Source organism: Anser brachyrhynchus (genome assembly GCF_964034855.1).
Source record: "Anser brachyrhynchus genome assembly, chromosome: 3".
NCBI lineage: Eukaryota > Metazoa > Chordata > Aves > Anseriformes > Anatidae > Anser > Anser brachyrhynchus.
Window position 1 is genome coordinate 76,353,581 of NC_137696.1, and position 24,885 is coordinate 76,378,465.

Here is a 24,885-nt window from a genome sequence, read left to right on the forward strand (position 1 = left end):
AGAGATCTGGGGGGACCCAGGCACATGGCAGACACAAAGTCCAAAGCATTTCCCTATGGGTTTTGCCTGTCCTCAGTAACGTACCAAACCTTTCTCACTTGTTAAGTTGCAAATCTAATTTGTCCACGTGTAGCAGAGGCCTGCAATTTTGCCTGAGCCAACCAGTACAAATAATGCAGCTCCAGAGGCTTAGGAGATAAGGAAAGCATTCCGAAGGAAATCTAGGATTACATATCTCTAAATAGAAAGTTATGACAGAAAATCTGCCACACTTCCGAATTATGAAGGCTACGCATCTATAAATAAAAGAATTAGCAAATTATTAAGAGTTTTACACTTTTTCATTATTCTAATTTTAGAATACACATTTTTCCCAAAGGAAGTTGAAGTAATTTTTTTTCTACATTACAGTACGAAAAGTAGAACTAAACTGAAAATTTTCAAGATTTGCCAGACTAGCACAGCTTCTTCACCGTTTTAAAATAAGTTATCTTTGTATCATTTACCAAATCAAGATATAGAACATGCATAATAGAATTGAATGCCTCCCTGGCACTGGTGTTCTACCTTACACCGTTGCTGTCTGTATCAGGGTAACACATACACAGATCTTACTGTCCAAATTCCCATTACTGTTAGGATGAGACTAAAAGAAAGATTAGCCACTTGGCAGTGGCTGTAAGGGTTTCAGATATACTATCTCGGGCAACTCTCCATCCAGACAAGACTCAGATTTTGCTAAGATCTTCCTTTCAATGCATACATGTTTCAGCTATGTTCATGCACTGAATCAGTGAGAGAGAAAAATCTGAGTACAGCTCCAGTTCTTTTTTCCGAAAACAAAGAACCAGAGAATGCAAATTTGAGAGAAATGATAAACTAGTAAGAAATTATTCTATCAGCTGATTTTCTCCTGTGTATATTCCATTTTGGGAATTCCCAATCAAGTAAAGCTTTAGGAGGTTAAATGCAATGCAATCTTGCAATCTCTTTCTTACTGAAAGGGAGGGCCAACAGCAATATATAACCTATGAAAGTTTGAGCACAATCAAAAATGTAGCATTTTCTTCAAACAAAGCAAGTCCTGATGTCTGACACTACCCTTACACTGGTTCTGAATAAAAGAAAGAAAACATTTACAGAAACAGCTGTTACTGTATGCAAATTGGAGATAATATTCCAGTGAAGTCTAACTGCTCCAAATTAACATTTTTCTGAAGTAGCTGGGAAGTTCTTTTGGTTTTGATTTTTCTTCCCCAGACATTAAAAAAAAAAAAAAAAGTCTACACAAACAAACTTTTCATTCTTCAGGCTTTCCAGAAATGCATGAGTCCTGTAGATGTCCAAGCACAACGGTGATTCCTTGGAATGCAAAGCAGTGACCCGTGACTACAAGTAACCAAGACGAAGCTTTGCATGAGGTGCCAGGTGAGGCTAAAACATAACCTTACACACAAAATCTATGATCAGAGACTGATCTATCATAGTGGCCATCCCACTCCATATGGGATCCACCCTGAGATATAAACTAATATTCAGAACTGTTTCTTTTCTTTTTTTTTTTTTTTAAGTACTAATTGGCCCTCTTAGCCAGATAACAATTTCAAATCCAGACACCCCAAATAACTCTAGACTTGCATAAAGCATGAAACTCAGTGATCAGTCTAGACACTGCAGTATCTCCATAATCTACTGATTTGTCCATCTGTTTCTAATATGGCATTCAAAAACCCATTCAGTATTATTAGAAGACACGATGGCCTTGAGCTCAGATTTTCACGGGAAATCTGATTATTTGTTGATATTTGAACTCAGATTATTTGTTCTTTCAAGCTGGAAGGGCAAGAAAGGCAAAAGACAGCAACAAATTAAGCGCACGTCCAAGTAAATGTATTAGCAATTGACAAGCCAAGGTTGGAGCAGGTATAAATGGAAAAAATATACTGATATTCATCTTCAAGACTAAAACTAGATCTTCAAAATTTCAGAAAACTAAATGATTGTTTCTTTCATACATCATCCGAGAAAAGAGCAGCCTTATTGATGATGCACAGACCTTTCTGTTCTGTTAGTGCCATCACACAGAATCCTTCTTTCAATTAAAGAACCAACCACATGTCTGAACAAACTGATTCCTTCAAAGGCCTTGAGTGCCTTAATAAAGATTTATCAAGAACTTTGCAATGAGCTGTCCTAGAAGATTGAAAGTTTCGGGGTGTGCTGAAAAACAAAGCATGAAATAATTCTAGATAAATCACTGTTTGTTCTATAACAAAAGAACTCAACACACACACACACAAAAAGCAACTTGGTTCCCAGAGAACTGTAAAATAATAAGCACATGGAAGATCATTTCATGCAAATACATTTCTGATCTAGACTCTGATGAAATGCTTACTGCTGAACCAAAAGCTCATGGGGAGACCTCATTGCATCTTTTCAATACTTCAGGGGGGCTCATAAAAATGAAGGGGAACAACTTCTTGCTTGGGTAGATGATGAAACAGGAGGGAATGGTTTTAATCTAAAAGAAGGGAGATTTAGATTAGATGTTAGGAGAAAATTCTTCATTTAGAGGGTGGCGAGGCACTGAATGCCCCATCCCTGGAGGTGTTCAAGGCCAAGTTGGATGATGGAGGTCCTGGGCAACCTGATAGTGAGTGGTATCTCTGCCCATGGCAGGGGGGTTGGAACTAGATGATCTTTAAGTTCCCTTCCAACCCAAAGCCATTCTGTGATATGATGATATGTACGTTCAGTTTTACTCGAGAAATTCAGATTATAACAGTTAACAGGTTAACTCTTTGGCCTATTTAACACGAAAAAAGGCTAAGAATTCAGACTAGATAAAGAAAAACTTAGGTTGAAAATCACAGTTAGTTTTGTTTTGTTTTCCAAAATAGCTAGTCCTGAAGAAGTTTGCCACCCAAAACAGTATTTTTTTTAAAATCTCTGAGGAGATGTTAATGTTATCTTTAAGAACGTGTGGAGAATGAGTATCATCTCAGAGATCAAAACAGGCAACATATGCATAAGACTTACAAAGTGGAGACAACAAGGCAAGGGTCATTAACCAATAACCATTTTTTCACTTATTAGAGTCACAAAGGTTAATCATTTTTAAAGCAATTAAACCATATCTCAGGTCTTGAAAGGGTACATGCCAGCAAGGAAGGCCCAAAAAAATATTCAGGGAATGGTGCAAGAAAACACACTGGGGTCTGAGAGTAGCCTGAAGCAGGAAAAAAATCCTACACTTGCAGCATAAGATGGTCCTTGACTTCTGCTCATTCCCTCTTCAGCTCCACTTTCTCCCTCTCAGGATATTTTCATGTCCTGTCCCCCACTAGAAGCTCCTAGCTTCTGGAGATGTCACCAGAGACTGCATCCCATTGGATCCCCAAGAGACAGCTTAAAGAAATGGGCACAAGGAAACTCATGGATTGGCCTGGCTCAAGCAGCAGCAAGACAGAAAAGGCACACACATCTCTGGGCAAGCTCACAGTGACCGGCAAGGATGAGGAGTAAAGCCAGGATATGCAAGAAGTGTTATATGTACCCAAGGAAAGAGAGTTAAATCTTTGAATAACTTAGCCTTTTTCTAAAATTGATTCTCATTTGTGACTACAGCCCACAACTTACAATCACAGTTCTACAAGTTCCTTGTGGCCCTCATCCAGCACTTCCTAAACCTATCTTACTCTCAAAACTGAACTAGCCACTATGTCTAAAATTAGCTACTATCGGCAAGTCCTAGAAAGTTACAGGTCAAGCACATTTATACAAACAAACAAAAAAAAAAACCCATGCTTAAACATCTAACAGGTAATATCCCAAGCTAGGGATCGACATAGATTCATCAAAAAAAAAAATCATGTCAAACAACCTTAATTTCTCTCCACTACATGGTGGGCAGCAAACTTAGTCAACACAGAGGTTAGATGTAATTTATCTTGACCTTGGCCAGAGTTTTGAAATTCTCTCACACACAGCAGTTCTCATGAACCACTTTGGGATACATGATTTAGATTCAACGACTCTAGATATGGATGTTCAACTGTTTGGAAAAGCTGTTCTTGAAGAATAGTTATTAGCGATTCATTGTAGAATTGAAGCCTGCCCCAATCTAACACTATTTAACACTTTCATTAATGATGTGGACAGTGAAGTAGAGAATGCTTACTGAATCTGCAGATTACATCAAATGAGGGAATACTTGCAGGTATTGTGAAGAATGACAGTTTCAAGATGATCTTGACATCCTGGCATCCTAATCAAGTAGTGTGAGTAGTGTGAACTAAATATGATTAATTTTCATAAAAAATGTATGAGGGAAATAATATTCAAAAAAACACTGCTTGAGATTTAAAAAAAAAAATCAGATCGATGAAAACAAGATGGGAGAACGACCTGGCAACAGTTCTTCAGAAAGGGACCTGAAAGTTTGGCAGATCAAGTTTCAACATGTTCCAATAATGCCATCGTATTGCAAAAACAATAGTAGACATGTCAATTCATAAGGCACATGGTGTGATCTTCACACCCTGCTCTGTACCAAGGCCTCAGTTGGGTTACATCCAAGTGTAGGCATTACTCATAACTGGGTAGCCCATGGTTCTCACAATGAGAGTAAAGGCTAGGGGGAAAAAAAAAAAGAAAAAAAAAGGATGGAGGAAAGGAGGACGATGGGCTTAAGCTACCCCAAAAGAAAGTTAGGTTAGGCATTAAGAAAACCTTTCCAAACGTGGAACAACTGCCAACTAGCAGAGACTGAAAGCAGCTATGGAGATTTTTAATTCTAGTTGAGCTATAGTCGGATATTAGTTAAACTTTAAATTGGGTAAAGTATTGTGATTCCCCCACTCTTATTCTTGATGAATCAGTGAAGTGATTTGATGGATGTATATAACTACAAATACATACATACTGAATGTTATAACTTGAAAAGTTTGTTTGTTTAAGCTCTGGCTTGGTAAGATTCTGCTGAACACTTGATTAGTAATAAGCTTATGATTGAAGGAAAACATTTCCTGACATCACATCTCACTTACATTTTAGAAAAACAGTAATTCTTTTCAAATCCTTGTAGCATTTACTAATGTGATAAATTATTCTGTATCAGGTTATAACTTGTCTAATTTAAAGCAAGCATATTATATGCTATGATTAAGAAATTATGTTAATCCAAAACAATGGATCAAGATATCCTGTACAAATATCCAGTTACAAGAAAATACTTTCATAATCACTGATGATTAACACTGCATGCACTGGGCTTATTAAAAAACACTTAGGCTAATTGTTCTAAGCATAATTTACCATGGATTCTCAAAGCAGCTAATGGAGTGAAACTTACAATATGGACTAATTTTGTTTAGCATACTTAAGCAAAACTGTGATATGGTTCTGCTGCTACACATCCAGTTTTAGTCTTCCTGGACTTGAAAGAAAAAAAAAAAAGTAGATCTGTTGTATTATTCTGTCTGCTATTGACTATGCCTTGGCCTTGACTTCCAAACAAACAAGGTCAAAAGGACTAGTCAGTCAAGTTAACAATCTTCTAGTTAAGTAAGATGAATACCCCTCAAACTGAAAAACGTTTCTGAAAGACCGCTGCAGGACTGATTCAAGGTCTCTGGAATCTGCCCTATTGAAAAACTAAAGAAGTTCATTATTTCTGTTTCATGAGAACATTCCTGTTTTATAACTGCTTAGACAAGAAGATGACAAAGTGAAACTCTGGAAGCTGGACTGAAATCGGAGTGAAAATAAGTGTTTGCATAAAGCAAAGTAGTTAACGTGGGAACAATTTATGAATAGTTAAACTAAAGCTTTTATTAAAAGGCCAGTTTCCATTTTTACAAAATAATGCTATTAGCTCAGGTATATTTTTCAACTTAACAGTAGAATTATAAAAAAGATTAACAAGTAAAATTATATAATTAATTTGTGTCAAAATAAAGCAGCTGATTGCAGCGGCTCCTTCTAAAAATCTTGAACATAAAGAAGATCATGTTTTTTACATATCTTGAGGAATAACATAATGTGAAGCTAATTTGATGGAGGGAGTTGACTGGTTAATAAAATATGGATTCATTCATGTACCTACATAAATGTTACAATGCTACTATCTTCTTCTAAGACAGGCTGACTTCCTTAGTCCACACAACAATATTAGGTCTATTAGGACTAGACTCTTGAAACCATAGGATTCAGGTGAGTAAAATCAAACCGCATTCTCAAGCCTTCATTCAGCTACCGCATAACTTTGCGGGCATCCACAACATTTCAATATTTAAGATCTGCTTGTGGACATGCTCATAATCACCTCAGTTTTGACAGGGCTGAGTGAAGTACCTGTCTCATTCTACTGGGAGACACAGTGGAAAACAAACCACATCTCTCGATAGTCTTGATTCTAGACGGAAGTGCCAAATAATGCTGACAAATATCTACCAGATCAGGGCCCAGCAAAATTCAGTCCAGTAGTTGTATTTTCCTTTAAAACACAGTAAAAAGAGATGATCGTGACAGACTCCCCTCCTCTTACAGAGATACAGCCCTCACTCAAGGTATAGACGTTTGTGTACAGTTTTCTTTCCAGCCTGAAGCAACCTAAAACCACTCCTCCCTTTTCCTAGGAAATACTCTACTCGGTAGTAATGACTTAAAATTTAACTCAATCAGCAGGAAAGAACCTGGAAAATAGATCATGACTTCACTAGCAGCAGCCGAATGGAAACAGCTAGGTTTCAAGATTTCCTCAAAGGAAAGCACAAAATACGTGAAAAGAAATTCAGAAGTCCGAACAAAAATTAAAGAGCAAAGAGGGTTTCTGCGCAGCTCTTCTTGGAGCAGAAACTGGACACAAAAAATAGTCTGCATGAGAGAAGGAAGGTTCTTCACTTAATTTTGATGTATAGGTTTCTTGACTCTGTATGTGAATAGTACAATAAAAAGTCAATTGTGATCCCAGATTTCTGGGCACCTATGGAGCGGAAAGAGTTTAATTCAGGCCACGATGCTTCAAGCACCCAAAAAGACAGGAAGCTGAGTACCATTAGAATAGCATTTTTTTAAAAAAAAAAAAAATATATATATATACATTTTTATTTTTTTACTCTGACTTAACTATATCTTGTCTGATATTAGAATAGGTTGTATTATCCAAAAATATATTAAGTAGTATACTATTAGAGACTGATACAAAGAAAGTTATAATGTAATTCAGACCTTTCAATCTGCTAGCACTGCACAGGCCAGAAGTTTGCTTTATGCTTCATTCTTATCCTTCAAAGTCTTACTGAATATACTGCTACCTAATGTATTTTCTGTCATTTACTCTCATGTCTGGGAGGAGAGGGAAATACACACATAGGACTTACTCTTTTCAGTTTCTGTTCTTTCTGTACTTACGATTTTTACCCTTCTCCAATATGTACTTGGAAAACAGCTTAAATATGTTTTCATATAAAGTAGGAAATCTTTTTTTTTTTTTCTTTTTTCACTCCCACCACCCCCCACTGTCAAAAGTAGATGATAAAAACTAAAAAGTCAAGAATAAATACTGCCAGATCAACATTGAGGAATACTGAGAAAGAAAGGGGTGCACAGGATAATTACAGAAGTGGGTAAAGGGGGAAAATTTCACTAACCTGGGCAGTCAAACTGCAGCAGATGTTGAGATCTGAAGGGAGATAAATGCAAAGATTAGCAAAGCAAGTAAAGCATGGGGAGCCACTGAAGATTTGAGGTCTCAGAAATATCCTCCTTAATTACACTGTACCCATACAAAACCAGTGCCTTGCTAACTTTTTTTTTTGGGGGGGGGGGGGGGGGGGGGACGGGACACAGAAATATGGTAGATAAAGTGGATGAGAAAGGTAATAGTGCTAAAATCAACAGGTATACCTATAGCTTTATCTTCAGATTACCTACAGTATGGAGAAATATCCGTTTGATACAGTTACCTGTTAGTACTAAACATCATTTGAAAGATACTATCCTATCTTTACAAAACATACTAACAATAACTTCTGGGAAATAAATGATGTAGTAGCCTTTGGGCGAATGAATGATGGAGAAGATCTGAAAAAATGAATGAGTTTCTTGATCAGCAACCAATGAAAGCAAGTGAACATGGTGATGGAGGGTGATTTTTTTTTTCCATTTTTGGAGTTAAAAAAAATCCAGATATACCAATCAGATATTAAACACTTTTTACACTTTTTTTAGTAGCAAACTTGTGACATAATACAAGCGGTTCACAAAACAGAGACAAAACTTACCTTACAAGAACTGAATTTCTTCAGGATGTGCTATGTGTACATACTTTACTGTGGATGTGCATGTATTTTAAACGTTTAAGTTGAGAGCTTTTTGGTTACTAGAGTCCATATATCATACATTGTACTTTTCATCATCCTTTGCACTCAGACATACAGGACAGCATCTATAGCCGTGTTGCTATTTGTCCCCACTAGGGAATCCAGGGCACAGGACTTCAAAGGAGGGAAGAGAGGTGCAGGACTAGGACTGTGCACACAAAATGCACAACCTGAAGAGCTTCAGTTACTGCAAGGTATATAACAACTGTCTACTGTGACTCCTCAAGCAGATTGATGTTCCACTGCAGGGAACACACACAGCAGAACTGCCACCACCTAGGCACAGATGACCAGTCTTGCGAGGACAGTAACTGAAACACTGGTTTCTCAAATGAGGACTCAAATCTAGAGATGTCACACCTGACAACATTTAAGGAACACAGTATCAGCAGGGTGGCATTGAAGAGTTACCAAAATATTTTTAAGTGTCATTGTGAACAATGACTTGGGTCCTGTGAGCAGTGCATCAACTACTGCAGTGAGATTTAGCCTGGCCAACCCCTAGCTTTTGCAGATAGAGCAGCTCAGATCTACCTGGAGAATGTTGGTGGTCACTATACAGTCTGTATTTTCCAGTATAATTCTTTTTAAGGAACTAAAGCTTTTGCCAGGGGAAGGTGCAGTTTATAGGTGGAAAATAGCTGTCTTTCTGAATGGGCAAAATAGAGAGACTGTATAGTCCCGAATAAATAAGTCCTTTCACAAACTGAATATACACAAGTGAATACAGTTTTCAAAACACATAGCAAGAACTTTGAGTAAGTTCCTAGGAAAACTGAGTACAGAGGATCTCATGAGAGCCTGGTTTTTTACTTGTGAGTTGCTTGCACAGGAAGATGGTTTGTACTGGCAAGTGTTCCACGAGGCAAAGGTTCAAGCACGCATGAGGAATAGATTGAATTCACACAGCAGAAACAGATCTTCTACTAGCATGAACAAGGCAAATCACTGCTACACAGCTGAGAAAGAGGTAGAGACAAGAAGTCAAAATAGCTGGCTGGTAAAGAACAGGGCTGAAGGACAAATCATGTTGGTTCAATTTAAGAATGCAGTCCAGTTGGGGGGGGGGGGGGGGGGGGGGAGGGTGAAGTTGAATCACAGGAAAGCAAGGATCTTGCCTTCAGGGAGGAAAAAAGGAAGAAAAAAATCAAATCTGCTTAGCAACAAAAATCTGCATCATCCATGATCCATATCAGCAAGTTCCCCTGTTCACTATGTTCTTTCTAAAGTGGGGAAAAAAAAAAAAAAGACTTTTTTTTACTAAAGAGACGGAACAAAATGGATGTTGTAGCAAAAGATGGAAAGTATAGACCAGAACAGCACTATCTTTTTGTAGACAAACTACATGCGTGGGTGTAGCAGCTAGATCCAGCAACTTCAAAGTAACAAACAGAGAAGATCTGGAGACAGACTAAGCCACAAAGAGCACATAACTAAGTCTGCTGGAGCTGTCTGATTTTGTGATGAAGCCTGGAAGGTGAATGAGTTTGTTTGTATGCATAAACAAGTTCTTATGACTAACAAAGTACTTTACAGAGACTCCAACCATCCCCATGCCCTTCTCCAAGACAACAAAAAAAAAAAGGCTCTTATTAGGATGGTGAAGATTTTGCACTCAGATTAGCTTCCTCCTGAGAAGCAGACTGCCTAAATCATTTCATTTGTTGTTTTTTTTTCTATGACAGAAGAAAAAAAAAAACATTTTGAGTTTAGGTGCCAGTCATATGTTCTGATGAGATATAACTGAAACAAATTAATTGCTTTAAAGCAGTGAATTCCCTACACAGGGGAAGGACTATGACCTTTCTCTCCGATCATAGAAAATACAACTGCAGTATTGCCCATAATAATCTTTAAGCCCAGAGCTTATGTAAAAGAATGGATTCTTAAATTCTCAAAACAGTTCACGTTTTGTGGGCACCGTATCTGTCACTAAAACCAGTGAGCTTCTTCCCCCAGTGAACTGCTCACCAGCACTTCTGCCCTGCATGTCAGCAGAAAGTCTCTCACAGAGACTCACTACACTGTTCCAGAACTTTAAGGCGGCAGAAACTTACCGATAAAAAATACCTGCCTGTTGAACAGTCCAACTTTCAGCAACCCACCTGCACCAGAGATACAGGCTGGCATGTGGCGAAACGCACACTGTTACTGTTGGGTTTTGATCTACAAGACTGAACACAGTCTAGAACTTACAGAGAAGTACACCCTTGCAAATGTGGAGACCAAAGAGACCACCATTCATTAACCTTCACTATGCAAAGGGAAAAGGTTTGACTTCCACGGGTTAAAAAATCCTACTGAGCTCCTCCATCAGGCCCCTAAATATTTCACCACTAAGTATTTTCTGTAGAGAAGATCTCTTAATTAGTCAGCTACCTTGAAGACCCGGGTTATAATCCTCAAAGCTGTCAATAATTCAAATGACAAGGACTCTGTCCTGTCAATGGTTTTGACCTAGCACAATTTAAGGAACACACCGGCTAGTGCAATGGGAGCGTGGAATCTTGGAAGTCGAGACGTAAGAACCAGTCTCTTAATTACACGTCAGCTCACAGATGAACCAGTTTCTCCAAACATTTTGAGAGGAAAGTGATCCAGTTCCTCTTTTCCAGGAGATTTCCTATTGCAGGAGATATCGGAAGGACAGCTGAAACACCACGGGAAGTAACGCCCTGAGCACCCAGATGAAAGAGAAGCCAGGATGACTAGGCACGCGGGGTGGGCAATGCTGACTCAAACCCTCAGACTGGGCCAAGGGCCTCCGAAGGATAACACGGCCAGTCACTTAATCCCTGTCACAGCTGCCTGTGGCTGAGCAGGGCAGGGGATGACTGGCCTGGTAGGAATGCATAACATAACTGGCTCTTCTTCCCAGCTGTTCCTAAGGTCTATAAAAAGAGAAGAAGGCTGAACTAACCACCTTCATGCAGCTTGGGCACCGAATCTCTCAACTTTTCCAAGCACAGTATTCCTGGTTTACATACGGAAAAGCACAGCAATACAGAGGACATATATACTATGGTATATTTTTATTTCACAGTGAGAACCAGGGTCTCTCTTTCTACAGTGATCACAGCTGCACAAACCGGTGCCCACTGCTGGCAGCCAAGACGCTAATCCTTCACCACATTATTGCAGTTTCCCCAAGAACCTGAACAGCAGTTTACCAGCAGAGGCAGCGAAAGACATTTTGAAACAGCATAAGATGCCAGCAGAACCCTAGTCTGTACCTAACGTCAGTGCTGGGGCTGCTGTATCTTCCTGAGAACACTTTTCATCTGGCCAGCTGCTTTGAAGCCTCTTTAATTCTTAATTTGTGAGGCATTTTCTCTTCCAGTACAGTTGATGAAAATCTTAGAGCAAAGTTCAAGGAGATGCTTTGTTTCTCAGTGGCAGCTTCTAGAACCAGAGGCAACATCCACATGCGTATTCCAGGAGCTGTGGCTGCACTCTCACTTTCCTGCTCTTTGAAGGTCCAGCTGACCCTATTCCTGGTATGTTCAGATTCACAAAAGCAATGAAACACTGAATCTGTAGTATCTATGTATGGAAGGGCATAAATCCAGTATTTAAATCTGGATCCCAAGACAGATCTTTCCAAGGAATTTGTTGGAAAAAACAGCCAGGAACACACCACATTTTAGACCTTAAATATGAAGCACACAGACACAGAACACATGCATTCCACATAGCTGCTGCTAACCAAAAATCTCTACATACGCAAGTATGCACGTATGGAACATGAATGTGGATAAACATCAGAAGAAAAAGTCAGATTTACACAGCCAAATAAGAAATAGGAAGCAAAGCAGGGTGAGAAATACTGAGCTCTGTTTCCTGAGCTATGAAACTCAGGAATAGAGAAATGTTTCAGTGTTATGCTAGCTTTCACATTGCATATCAATTATAGACATTACAAGATATAGCTTTGTATCCAAGTGTATAATCTTATTTAAACTAAGATAAGCTTAATTTTCAAATAAATCTGGCCATGCCTGAGGAGTACCTATTTTCTTTATCAATAAAAGGTTCAGATTTAGAAACAATCTCTATCAATATGCATTTTTATTATATTGCCTTCCATCCATTTTTTTGTTTGGTTGTTTTGAGGTTTGTTTGTTGATGTTGTTTTGTCTTAGAAAAAAATATATATTTACACTATTTTAATTATTCAATTAAGTTTTTCAGCCTACATTTGAAATACAGGGTTGAAGGTGTCAAGCACTGTAAAAAAATAACATGACCTATCATTAGCAACAAGACATATTCAATAAAAGCAACTGCTACACCAAACCACATCTTTATTTTAAACTGAATTGATGGAGGTATTGTGAACATCCCAGGACAAATTACTATGGGACTGAAACATTGCACGCAACGTGTTAAGATGATGTTCTCCAGTCCTATCAGTATTCCTCACATTGGCTGACTATTGCTATCAAAAAACAACACAGTACTGGGCCCCATTTTGTGAAATGTGTCATTACTGACAGTCCTAAACTCAAACTGAACCCACCTTAGAAGAGACTATGCAGTGACTACACCCATTTTAAGCAGTATTTATTTTCACCCTGCTAAATAAAGCGCAAAAAAGCAAGGGCAGTCTTTTTTGACTGCCTAGCATGCCATGTCACATTTTAGACGGAGCTGACTAACAAGCTCCTAAGAATTAACAATGTATGATAAGAAGATCCTTAAAATTGAGAGGAGTAGCAGCCATTTGATTTAGTAATCCCATGAACTATCAACTTCCTAAACAACAATCTGAATCACTGATAAAAGTATATAATAAAACTGAGTCAAAATCTATGTATACTAATTCTCCTAGCCCAGTTCACCAAAACTGTATGGAATGGAACACCCACTAAGAGAATTTGACATGAAGCAAGTTGGGTTAAATAAAAGTTCTCCTTTTTTGTTTCTCCCCTGGAAAAGCCAAAAGGAATATGATGTCTATTTCAAATTTAGCAGACAGCTACAAGTCAGGCACTGGTAACTCATGCCAGCTAGCACACCATATAAATTGCTCATTTGTTTAATTTTGGTTACAGCCTAGTTCATGGGAGGTTCTTTTATCTTGTTTTAACAGACTTTTGCTCAATCTAGCAAACATGGCGAGGCTGGATAAAATTGTGAAGGCCTGGCTAATTCTGTTACTCCAAAACCCAAAATAAACTTATACATCTTTCTTACCTCCTTCTTCTCAATATGCTTCAGGAAACATGAAAGAAACAGAAATCCGTTCTGGCTTCAGAAGCAGACGGAGCCAGAGATTATTTTACTGACCAGCTGCTGTGCCAAGCCAGCAGGCAGCAGATGATGTGCTGTGCCTGCAGGACACCATGCACGCAATCTTCAGCTCCCCTGGGCTCAACTGGTGGCACACAACTGGTAGGCATGTGGAGCCTGTGCCCGCTTCACCATGTGGCCAGGAGCACCCACACGGTGACAGAAGCTGATGCTCCAGGTAGGAAGAATGGGACTTGGTAAATACAGGAATCAGGGCTGAGGGTGTTGGGGTAGGAGGGAGGAAGAAACAGGCCAGGTGTCCCAGTCAGGCTGATTTAGTGGAAGTCTGGGAGAACTACCTGACACAGGGAAACCAGCTTAAGAAGACAGGTGGTGTTTGGAAACAAAGCTGAAATCCTGATATAAGGTAGTACACAGGTAGAGAAGATGGCTGGGCATAGTTTTCAAGTCAGACAGGCCCAAGGCAGGCCTTCTCAGCAGCAGAAGAAACCCTATTGTTACTTTTAGGAGAATAATTTACAGCTCCATCTCTAAATCTTTCCTGGAGCATCGTATGTAGATTTCTTTTCACTGGGCACTTGCAACCAGTGGTCTAGCAGCCTGGCTATTGCTAACCATCCCCAACAGCAGAAGAATTTCAAGAGTTATAGCATAATGAAAGCTGTCAGTTGTCCAAGCATCAAATCCCTTTTCCAGTTTTGCATACAATTTTAAAAACACAGTAAGCCATGGGACAGTAGTAGCTTCCATTTTCTAAAGCAAAGGAAAGTAATTCTCATTTGGAAGATGCACAAGCAAGTCATTTTTCTTTTCCTTATAGCCTTCAATTTATCTGGAGCCTTTAGAAGTACATATTTTATTTTTTTTTAATCAAAAGCAGACAAAACTAGGTTCAAAAAAATAAAAATAAAATCCAGAGTTATCTACTGGAGTTTAAGTATTTGTGTTGAAGGGCAGACTTCATTCTGTTCCTTCAGAGGTGTTCTCCAACACTTGCACATTCGGACTTCCAAATAAAGATTCACAGAGACCTTCTAAAGTTTTAGGGAGTCCACCAAGCATACAATGGGACTTGGTAGGTCAGGTAGATAGAAAAGACCTTCAAGATCACCAAGTCCAACAAACCTAGATGATTCTACACATCATTGCCCACCAGCAAATAGTATTATAGTTCTTTACTTATTCATGTTTTCATAAAAATAAATTAATCTTTCAAGTTTCCAGTTATAAAAAATACCTTCTTTTTGAAATTATTATGCTAGTTACCATTTATATGAATGATATGTGTAAACACCAGAATGAAAGCTAAGCTGCTTCTTGTTTAGAAGGATTGTATTTAAAAACAGTGGGAGCTTAGTATGCATTATTTAAGAAGATTTTCCTCTGGTTTAAAGGAGTAGCAGAGCAATTGTACTGTAAAATTGGGTATTTAACAGAAAACTTAAAACAAAATGTGTGGGTTTCAGAGTTTGTTTTTTTTTTAGTAATAAGACTTGTAAGTGACGAGTTCCTAAAAGTTGGTAGAGCTTCCCCTCTCAAATATAACATAGAAACCGAACTGACTGCCAAAGACTTGGTTAGAAAGTTAGGCTTCATTATTCCTCTGAATCCAAAAAAAGGCATTAAAAGGCATTTAAATCTTTTACTATAATTTGGAGGTAGTCTTTAAAATAATACATTATAAACACCAGAACTATTTAAAAGTAGGTTGCCAACCATCGTATTACAAACAGCCTCCATCAATTTTTTTTAGAATCACAGAATATCCTGAGTTGGAAGGGACCCACAAGCATCATCCAGTTCAACTCCTGGCTCCACACAGGACCACCCAAAACTCAGCCCATGTGTCTGAAAGCATTGTCCAAACTGCCCTGGGGAGCCTGTCCCAGTGCCCGAGCACCCTCTGGGTGCAGAACCTTTCCCTAACCCCCAGCCTGACCCTCCCCTGTCCCAGCTCCATGCCGTTCCCTCGGGTCCTGTCGCTGTCCCCAGAGAGCAGAGCTCAGCGCCTGCCCCTCCGCTCCCCTCGTGAGGGAGCTGCAGGCCGCCATGAGGCCTCCCCTCGGCCTGCTCTGCTCGGGGCTGAACAAACCAAGGGACCTCAGCCTCTCTTGACACATCTTCCCCTCCAGACCCTTTGCCATCTTTGCAGCCTTTTCATGTACTGGAGCTGTATTTTGCAACCAAAATTTGTGCCAATCTGATATGGAGGGAAAAAAAAAATATCAATACTTGTATTTTAGAGGTTCTGCTTGAATAGTCTTGTTCTTCAATTCTCTGGAAACATTAATAGCTGTATCTAATAGCTAACAGTATTCTTGGCTGCATTAGGCAAAGTCCTGCCAGCAGGGCAAGAGAGGCGATCGTTCCCCTTTAACTCAGCATTGCTGAGGACACACGTGGAGCACTGTGCCCAGTTCTGGGCCCCCCAGTGCATGAAAGTCCTGTACATACAGAAAAGAGTCCAGTGGAGGCTGCAAAGATGATCAAGGCACTGGAGCACCTCTCCTTTGAGGAGGAGAGGCTGAGGGAGCTGGGACTCTTCAAGCCTGGAGAAGAGGAGGCTCAGGGGGATCTCATCAATGTGTATAAATACCTGAAGGGAGGGTGCAAAGAAGACAGAGCCAGGCTCTTTTCAGTGGTGCCCACTGGCAGGACACAAAGCAATGGACATAAACTGGAACAGAAGTGGTTCCATCTGAGCACCAGGAAGCACTTTGTTACTGTGTGTTTTACAGAGCAGAGGCACAGGTTGCCCAGAGAGGCTGTGGAGCCCCCTCCCTGGAGATCCTCAAAAGCCACCTGGAGATGGTCCTGGGCAAGCAGCTCTGGGTGTCCCTGCCTGAGCAGGGGATGGAGCAGGTGGCCTCCAGAGGGCCCTTCCAGACTAACCATTCTGTGATTCTGTAATGCTTGCTCTACAACACTTCCCTTTTATTCCTCTGAACACTGTTTTATTTCAGAACATCTGTACAGAATCTAACAGCATAAAATCGTAAAGTCATAGAACCATTTAGGTTGGAAAAGACCTCTAAGGTCATCAAGTCCAGCCGTTAACCTAGCACTGCCAAGTCTACCACTAAATCATGTCCCTAAGCGCCACATCCACATGTCTTTTGAATACCTCCAGGGATGGTGACTCAACTACTTCCTTAGGCAGCCTGTTCTAACACCTCACAACCTTTTCAGCAAAGAAATTTGTCATAGCGAAGAAAGATGTCACAATAGCCTCATCATTGAATTAGACTATTTCAAGGGACTATTCACTGTTTTACAGAATAAGATCTACATATCATTAAAAATTAAGTAACAAGAACCAGCCATGAATAAAAATCAGTTTATAACTGCTCAAAAACAAACCACTGCACATCCCTAGGTATTTTTTCCTAATGTTAGTATGCATGATCCAGAGTCAGTAACCTAGCCAATGTATTACCAGAACGCAGTAATGCCACCTGCTATATTATACACAAACTGAAGGGCTTATAAAGAGTCAGAAAATTTTGACAGAATTCAAGACATTTATTATCATGAATCTTACTGTAATATCATGGATGAATAATAAATATTAATGTGATATCACTGTTTTCATAGTGTGTAGTAATTCTACTAGATCATGCCCTTTATCAAATACTCTTGAATGGGAGGATGAGTGATGGTGTAAATAGCACAGCCCATTGCAGGTTTGGTGGTTTGTTTTCTTTCCCCTTTAAGCTTTTTGGTTCGCAACACTTCAGTTTAGACAGCACCACCAGGGTTCACACATAATTAACCACTGTATAAATTCGTCATTAACTACACTTCATGTAATGCATCTCCCAGTTGCATCTAAATGTCTTAGCAGTGTACACACAAAAAAGTTCAGTACATGAGTAAGAAATGGTTGATTGACAGATTCCCCACCATCAGAATCTAAAGCTGTAGCAGTTATTGTAAACAGTGATAAAAAACTGTTGAAATGGCAGCTAGACGCCCCAAGATAACAGGGCCAGAAATATGTGCTATAGTGATAAACCACAAAACTAAAGTCTGAGAGACAGATAAATCCTAATCTTTTGCTTTTAACAAAAAAAGGAAAATAGCTGATAAAATATAGCCTAAAATGCAATTTTTAACAAACATATCATAATTTAAAGGAACAAAAATTAGAAATCAGATAGTTTTCCCTTTTCCTGTTATTTACTCCTTCCTCCCATTATATCTCTAAAATGCACGAGTACCATTGGCAATGTTTGCAGCTTACTGGCAAAAATAACAAGCAATCCTCCTTATCACCGTTATCTTCAGAATAGCACAGAATACTTTTCAAATGTCTCTTTTCATGGTTAAAGTATTTTACATCTTTCTTTCTATAGAACCTAAAGTTGAGAACAAGGAGCTAAAATTTTAACTGGCTTTGTCTACTAGTTTTGATTAGAGCCCTGGAATCTCCTTTAATCACAGACATCATCAGAATTAATTTCATGTTTCTCCCCAGGACATCTTTAACTTATATGTTGATTCCTATCACTGATCTTAGTCCATAGCACAAAGGGAAATTACAGTACTTTTAAATACATCATATGTAGGAAAAGATCTGCACTTACCAAGTGGACATAAGGCACAAAGTATCCAAAAAGTGCAGCTGGAATCCCAAAAGCCCAGATTCGGTAACTCATAACTTTGAAAACGGAGAAATTGAAAATCTTTTTCTCAGGAGGAAATCTGAACTTGCCCTTCTTTGCTCCCTCCTTGTCTTTGGCGTTGGGAATGAGGGGTTTGTACGTAAAGCCAGCCAGAAACAGAATAAACATAAGAATGCACAGGACCCGTAAGGTGTTGAACAGGCCAACAGAATCAATCAAAACTCTCAAGAGGAAGGGCAGTGACACAGTGAACAAGCTGCTGCCAGCAGTGACGATGCCATTCACTAGTCCAAGGCGTTTCTTGAAATAGTGCCCAAGAATGACCAAAGATGGCTGGTACGCAAATGAGCAACCACAGGCAAATAAGACTCCATAGGTGAAATACAGAGGTTCAATGGTGCTATATCAAAAGAAAAGAAAAAAATTAATGTTTTGTTAAGAACTTATGCTCACATTCAACTACCATATACAAGAGTTTTTCTAATGAACTGACATATTTTCAGGTGTGAGTTAAGAGTTTATATGTACTTGTGGTTGAATTACACTGTGTAGACTTAATTAACCAACTCTTTTTTCTAATGAACATTTCCGAGAACTTCACTGAACACAAGAAATCAATATTATATTTCGGTAGAATTACACCAAGTAGTCTGAATAAAATTTTTAAAATCATTGTCAAGATGAGTTAGCCAAATACAACTTTAAACATTTTAGTTTTTTTTTAATTATTATTTTTAGTTTTTAGTGTTTGTTTTGTTTGTTTAAATAAAATTATATTGCTTTGACTTACACATTGCTTCCCTGTTCTAGCAGTTCAAACATAATATTTGGTCCTCCTCATGAGCCCAGAAGAATTAAACATTTACATAGTTTATTATGAAAATAAAACAGCAAAAGCAGTAAGCATTATTAGTAATATTTTTTTTTCAAGTTTTGGTAATATAAACCATTATTAGGAAATGACAGAATTTTTAGTTATTAGAGTTTAAGACAAATATTCCCTTCTTTATTATATATTCTAAATTCTTCGTTTTGATTCAAATACTGGATAGGCCAAGAAAGAAAAAAAAAATTAATAATGAAATATTTCAGCTCTTGTTAAGGAGGATCCCCATCACAAGTTTCTCCACCATCATCTACTATACAACATGACTGAAATTAATTAAGACCATTGCATTATACCACAGACAGACATAAAAAGCTCGTTGTGTAAGAAATGTTAACAGTATGAAGTAGCAGTGTTAGTATTAAATTAGTACTCTACTATCGATAATTCAAAGAAAACATTTTTACATTTTGATGAAGGGGCACCAACGTGTGAGAAGTATTATACTAACTTTCTGAAGTGAAATGTGATATTTTTACTTTTTTTTTTTTATATTATGTTTATAAATGAACCATAGGTTCTTTTTAATCTGCTAGCACCTGCTTTTAAAGCAGTTGCAGAAAACCAGTTAAATTGTTCGCCAATATATTAACCAGTTTATTTATTTATTAATAGTATGAATGCTTTATTTGGCGTGTTTCACCACAGAATGTTACCTGCCAGCATCTCTGCATACCCCAATATGTTCTGCAAGCTTCCCATGCAATTACAGAAATTCTTAGAAAACAGTATTTGATTAACAGGTCTTACACCATCAACTATGGTGTTGTGTGTAGTTGTGAAAAGGACTACATGTGTAACATTATTGTTGCTTTCTAAATTAAACTATCAATTTATAAAACATTATATACGAGGTAGCCAAAAGAAACAACGTAAGAGGGAAAGACTGATTACCTTAAGCAATGGAAAACATCCAAGAAAAATAAAATCAGAAGATATAAAATGAGAGGAGGAACATAATATAGTAAGGACAAATAACTTTTGCTTCCTTTCTGTGGATTCAAACAGTTTGCAGTATGACATACATCAAAAAATATTTTTCCTGCACTGCAAATGCTCTTACATCTCAGCTTCCTAAGAGATACAATTTGTATCAAGTATGTATGTAACAAAAGCAGTAAATCATATTTAAATTTGCCTGCTGTATGAAATTTCATCACTTCTAGAACACTTCTATATCTGAACTATACATCCTCAATTAACTGATAACATCAGCATAAATCATTTTATAGTGTAAGTAACATAATAAAACACTAAGAATGCACATTAACTTGTAAAGTACTATAATAAGAACTCATCTCTTATCCAAAGCACAAGTGCTCCTCAAATTCTAAAACAAAATTCAAACAAGCTAAAGTATTTTTTTTTAAAACCGGTACAAAATAACTTCCTTTTGCATGCAGCTTCTGTGATGTTGTTCCAGTGGATATCAGGGAAATGTATAAAGATAATAACCTTTTCTTCAAAGGCAGGAAACATTTTCCCTTTTAATTTACAGTAATCAGGCTCCGTTAGTATTTATCAGTTACCACAATATTGTGTTAAACAGGGAGAAAAGACTTTTCCAATACATATTCTTTAGTTTTCACCTCAAATGTGGTGACAAGCCTCTTAAAACATATCAGGGAGTAGGTGCTCTGTTTTGTTTGTTTGCTTTAAATAAAACATACTTGCATTTGGATTAACTAAAAAAAAGAAGACTTGCTCAAGTAGCAAGTAGTAGTTTTCCTTTTCCCATAAATATTATTTATTCCCAGAATAAAAAAAAAAAAAACACAAATCTCAGCACCTAAACCAGGACCACTTGTCTTCTCTTTCAGTAAACTTGTGGGTATGTTTTCACATTAGAGGACATAACCCAAAGTAGATGCATTAGCTCAGGCATAGTGCCATGCAGCACAATATCCACCCATTCAGGTAACAGACAGCTCACATCTGTCTGGTTCAGAACAGAGGCACAGAAAACACATTTTCACAAGTCTGTTGGTATAGATATGTTTTCTTCTACGTAGAAAACTTTTCAGAATTTTGCTTTTCGTTTAAGCCTTGTATGCACTTAGCAGAGTCTCTGTTCTCTGCTAAGGGTGGAAAAGGCAGACTGAGAACTAGATGTAACTATAGCTTATTTTGCTATTTTCCTATCTTCACTAACCAGTTTCTGCTGATGACTAAAGTAAGTTTCCTGTTTCCTCATCTTCTACTGTGCATGTCCAACAAATCAGTCACTCGAACTTCTTAGGATTTATTCTGCAAAAGTTACAGAAAATAAAGTGTAATCTGGAGGGAAGAAAAACACCCATCTACCGTTTAAGTATTTTCAGTCGCACAAGAAAGAACTGAGATTTCCTTAAAGACAGTAAACTCTAACTCTAAGCATATATCATTATACCAAGTTTGTCACTATCTTAGGGTTAGGCAACTGGAACAGGAAGAATAGAAGAAAACATTGTTTTGACTGAAACATTAACACCTCCCTGGAGGTTACTGCATAGTCTTGCTGTTGATACATTCATACATAGCAGCTCCTGTTAAATAGGGTGTGCTGTTATGAGGTTAGATTATATGTTTAAAATAATTTTTGAAGTTAAAAGCACCACTTACAGTTTTGACAAAAGTCATATAGTTAGAAAAACAGAAACAGATAGAACAAAGTTTCTAAGCTTCACCTAGCAGATAATATAAAGTAGCACTGCTTATTTCTTCATATTCTGCTGATAGGACCAACATAACCTCTACATCGTAAAACTGATAAAAATACTTTAAATGTAAATAAATTCTTTTACCTTACAAAAGAACTTGAAAGGAGTCCAACAAACCCTACTGCAGCTCCAATAACAGCAACTTTTCGACAACCAAACAGGTCTGTGAATATGCTGACTATTGGAGAACAGAAGAAGACCATTCCCATAGAAAGAGAGCTCACCCATGCTGCAGAATAGAAAAAGACAGTGTTTTAGAAGACTGAGTAATTTAAGCTTTCAGCTACTATTTGTTTTAATTCAGAAACACATCACGATACCTAAAACTGTACACTTATATAATTTTTAAAATACATTTACCTAACATGGTAAAAATTAAAAGCCTGACCAATTTACATGATCAAATGATTTAGACTTCATCAGCTCAAGAAATACAATTATCTACAGAAATTATTATTGCTTTTCTTTCTTTTTTTTTTCAACACAATTATTCCACCAGTGACTGAGCAAGTATTCAAGATGATGACTAGGCCATTAAAGATAACTCCACATTCATTCTGAAATATATTAATACATTTCACTTGATTTAATTCTATGCTTCAATGACTTTAAACAGCTAGGTTTGCTGAAAAGTTTAACAAACTTTAATTGCATGGATCTAGATCCAGCTCCAGCTCTACAAGTATTGTTTAAACTATAGTTTTTTGTTTATAAACGAGTCTTTAGATCATTAAGACTTAGTTCAGATGAGTACACTAAAGTTACAAAACACGCTTTTGGGGCTGAATTTCAAGCATACCGAATCACATGTTACAATATCTTCAAGTAACTTAGGTGGAAGAGTATTTGATTCATTTTAAATTAAAAATCAACTTTCTGCTTCACTTTACACAGGCATACAGAACTGCATCATTTACCAGCTATCATGTAATCATTCTTCTAAATACACTTTAGTGATGTTACACTCAATGGTGCTCCCAGGTCATAAAGGTAAACTATGCTGTTCTAACACAGGATTTACAACAAGCGTATCTAAGTGGGTAAATTTCCCCATCTATTTAGGTTAAAAAAAAAAAAATAGTGAAAAAAGCTCTTGTTTCAAGATGCATTGGGAAAAAAGTACTTTAACTTCTTTCTGGAATAGGTTTAGATTCGTGTAACAGGGATTTTGTTTAGAGTATCTTTGCTAAAGACAGTTAGATAAACAATTGTGATTCACTGATAAGGGTAAATAAGACTGCTTGAAATTAATAAGTATCCAAGAGACCTAAGGGACGCTATTTGGAAGCAGATATACCAACACCAAGATTTATAAGCTGCTGAAGTGCTGATGAGGCATATGCACTGATGAAGACCCCATTGTGCTATGCACTGAAAAAACACAGACTAAAACAAACAAGCAAACAAAGAACCGTTTCTTCAAAAGAGTTTACAATGTAAATGAAAGACAAAAGAACAGATGGCTAGAGACAAATAATGAGAGCACATGAAATAAAACCTTAATTTTAGTGCAAACAATGATCTCAATGAACTATGAACTGTTTGGGATAGTTTGTTTTTGTGTGTGTGTGTGTTGGTGGTTTTTTTGTTTTTGTTTGTTTGTTTGTTTTTTTGAGCATGTGATAAATATCATGGAGTTTCAAGGAGCATTTTGTAGAGGAGAAAGGTACTTTCATGGGTATTTGTTGCATTTCCTGGGCCTGACTAACCCAAGCCCGGTCAGCCTTGCACCTTTCACAATCCAGTGATGCTGAAAGGTAAGGGACAAATTTATGGAATGTCTGTCCTTCCTCTTCCTCTGCAGTCGAAAAAAAAAGAAGAAAAAAAAAAGGCTCAAAAGCACCTTGGATGTGGCAAAAGAAGACCCAAGCAAATGCACAGATGGCTGCTGATGTTCTACAATTCATAAGCAGGAGTCAGAGGGATCAACTGCTCTCACAGCCTGGAGACCCGCCAGTTGTAGAGCTTCTGAGATGTCCAACTTAACATCTGCAATATCTCATCACCACAGAACGCTTTGGGTTGGAAGGGACCTTAAAGAACATCCAATTCCAACCCCCTGCCATGGGCAGGGACACCTCCCACTGGACCAGGTTGCCGAGGGCCTTGTCCGGCCAGGCCTTGAACACCTCCAGGGATGGGGCATCCACAGCTTCTCTGGGCAACCCGTGCCAGTGCCTCACGACGCTCTGAGTGAAGGAGTTCTTCCTTAAAGAAGAAATCATCTGCAAGACTCCTCACTTTTTTATTTATCTTGCCCAGAGTGAGCTGTACAGAGCCTCCAGTTCCACTGTCCAAAGGAAGTAGCGTACGCAGGTAGAAGGAACATCCACGCTCCCCCCCCGTCAAACATGACAGCTCTGCCACCCTGGGCAGCCCCCAGCTCACTGCGTGACTCAGGGGGACGGCTGCCTCTGCCACCTGCAAGGCCAAGAGAACAGGCAGCTGGAGCTTGAGAAGTGGGCACTGAAATGCCCGCTGCCATCAGGTTGGCAGCGGTATGAAGGTCCAAGGAACGGCTGAAGCTCCTTTCTGCCAGCCTTTCTGCCTCCCTATGAGAGGACAAGGGCAGCCGCGGCACCATAGAAGCCCACCAGCGATTGCTGGCTGTGAGCATCCAGTCTCACCTGCGTGGGTACAGGCGCCTCATCCACTGCGACAAGCGAGCTGAAGAAGGTGGGCAACTGAAAAAGTTCAAGTAGCCTGCATAAAGGCACAGACTAAGTTACTTCAGATCCCCATGTGAGCATGCAGCAGTCCTATTTCCCAGTTTGCACAGGCTGTGTGGTTCGTGTAGCATTCTCCTTGGCTTAATCAAATAGTTTATAGTACTTCTTAATGGCTTACAGAGCTAATAAAATTAGAATATAAAAGCCTGCAGTGAAAACATTCAGCTCAAATGACATTCAATTAGCAACATGCTGACTTTGTCTTTTCATGTTTCCTAATGAAAGAAACATGCCTTTATCACTTGATTTCCTCCTTATTACAGCAATGACAGGCTGGCCTAAAACAGAAGGATGGCTCCACAGATT

At 38.4% G+C, this 24,885-nt stretch overlaps 1 protein-coding gene across 1 annotated transcript in view; it reads right to left on the bottom strand.

The window, feature by feature from the left end:
* The window catches only part of SLC16A10 (solute carrier family 16 member 10), a 72,836-nt gene that overhangs the window by 12,290 nt on the left and 35,661 nt on the right, over positions 1-24,885 (bottom strand). Inside the window, exons 2-3 of the mRNA XM_080586885.1 lie at positions 21,935-22,079; positions 18,227-18,665 (exon numbers count right to left, since the gene is read on the bottom strand). Coding sequence (XP_080443011.1) covers positions 18,227-18,665; positions 21,935-22,079 — 584 coding nt within the window. The remainder of the gene's footprint in view (positions 1-18,226; positions 18,666-21,934; positions 22,080-24,885) is intronic.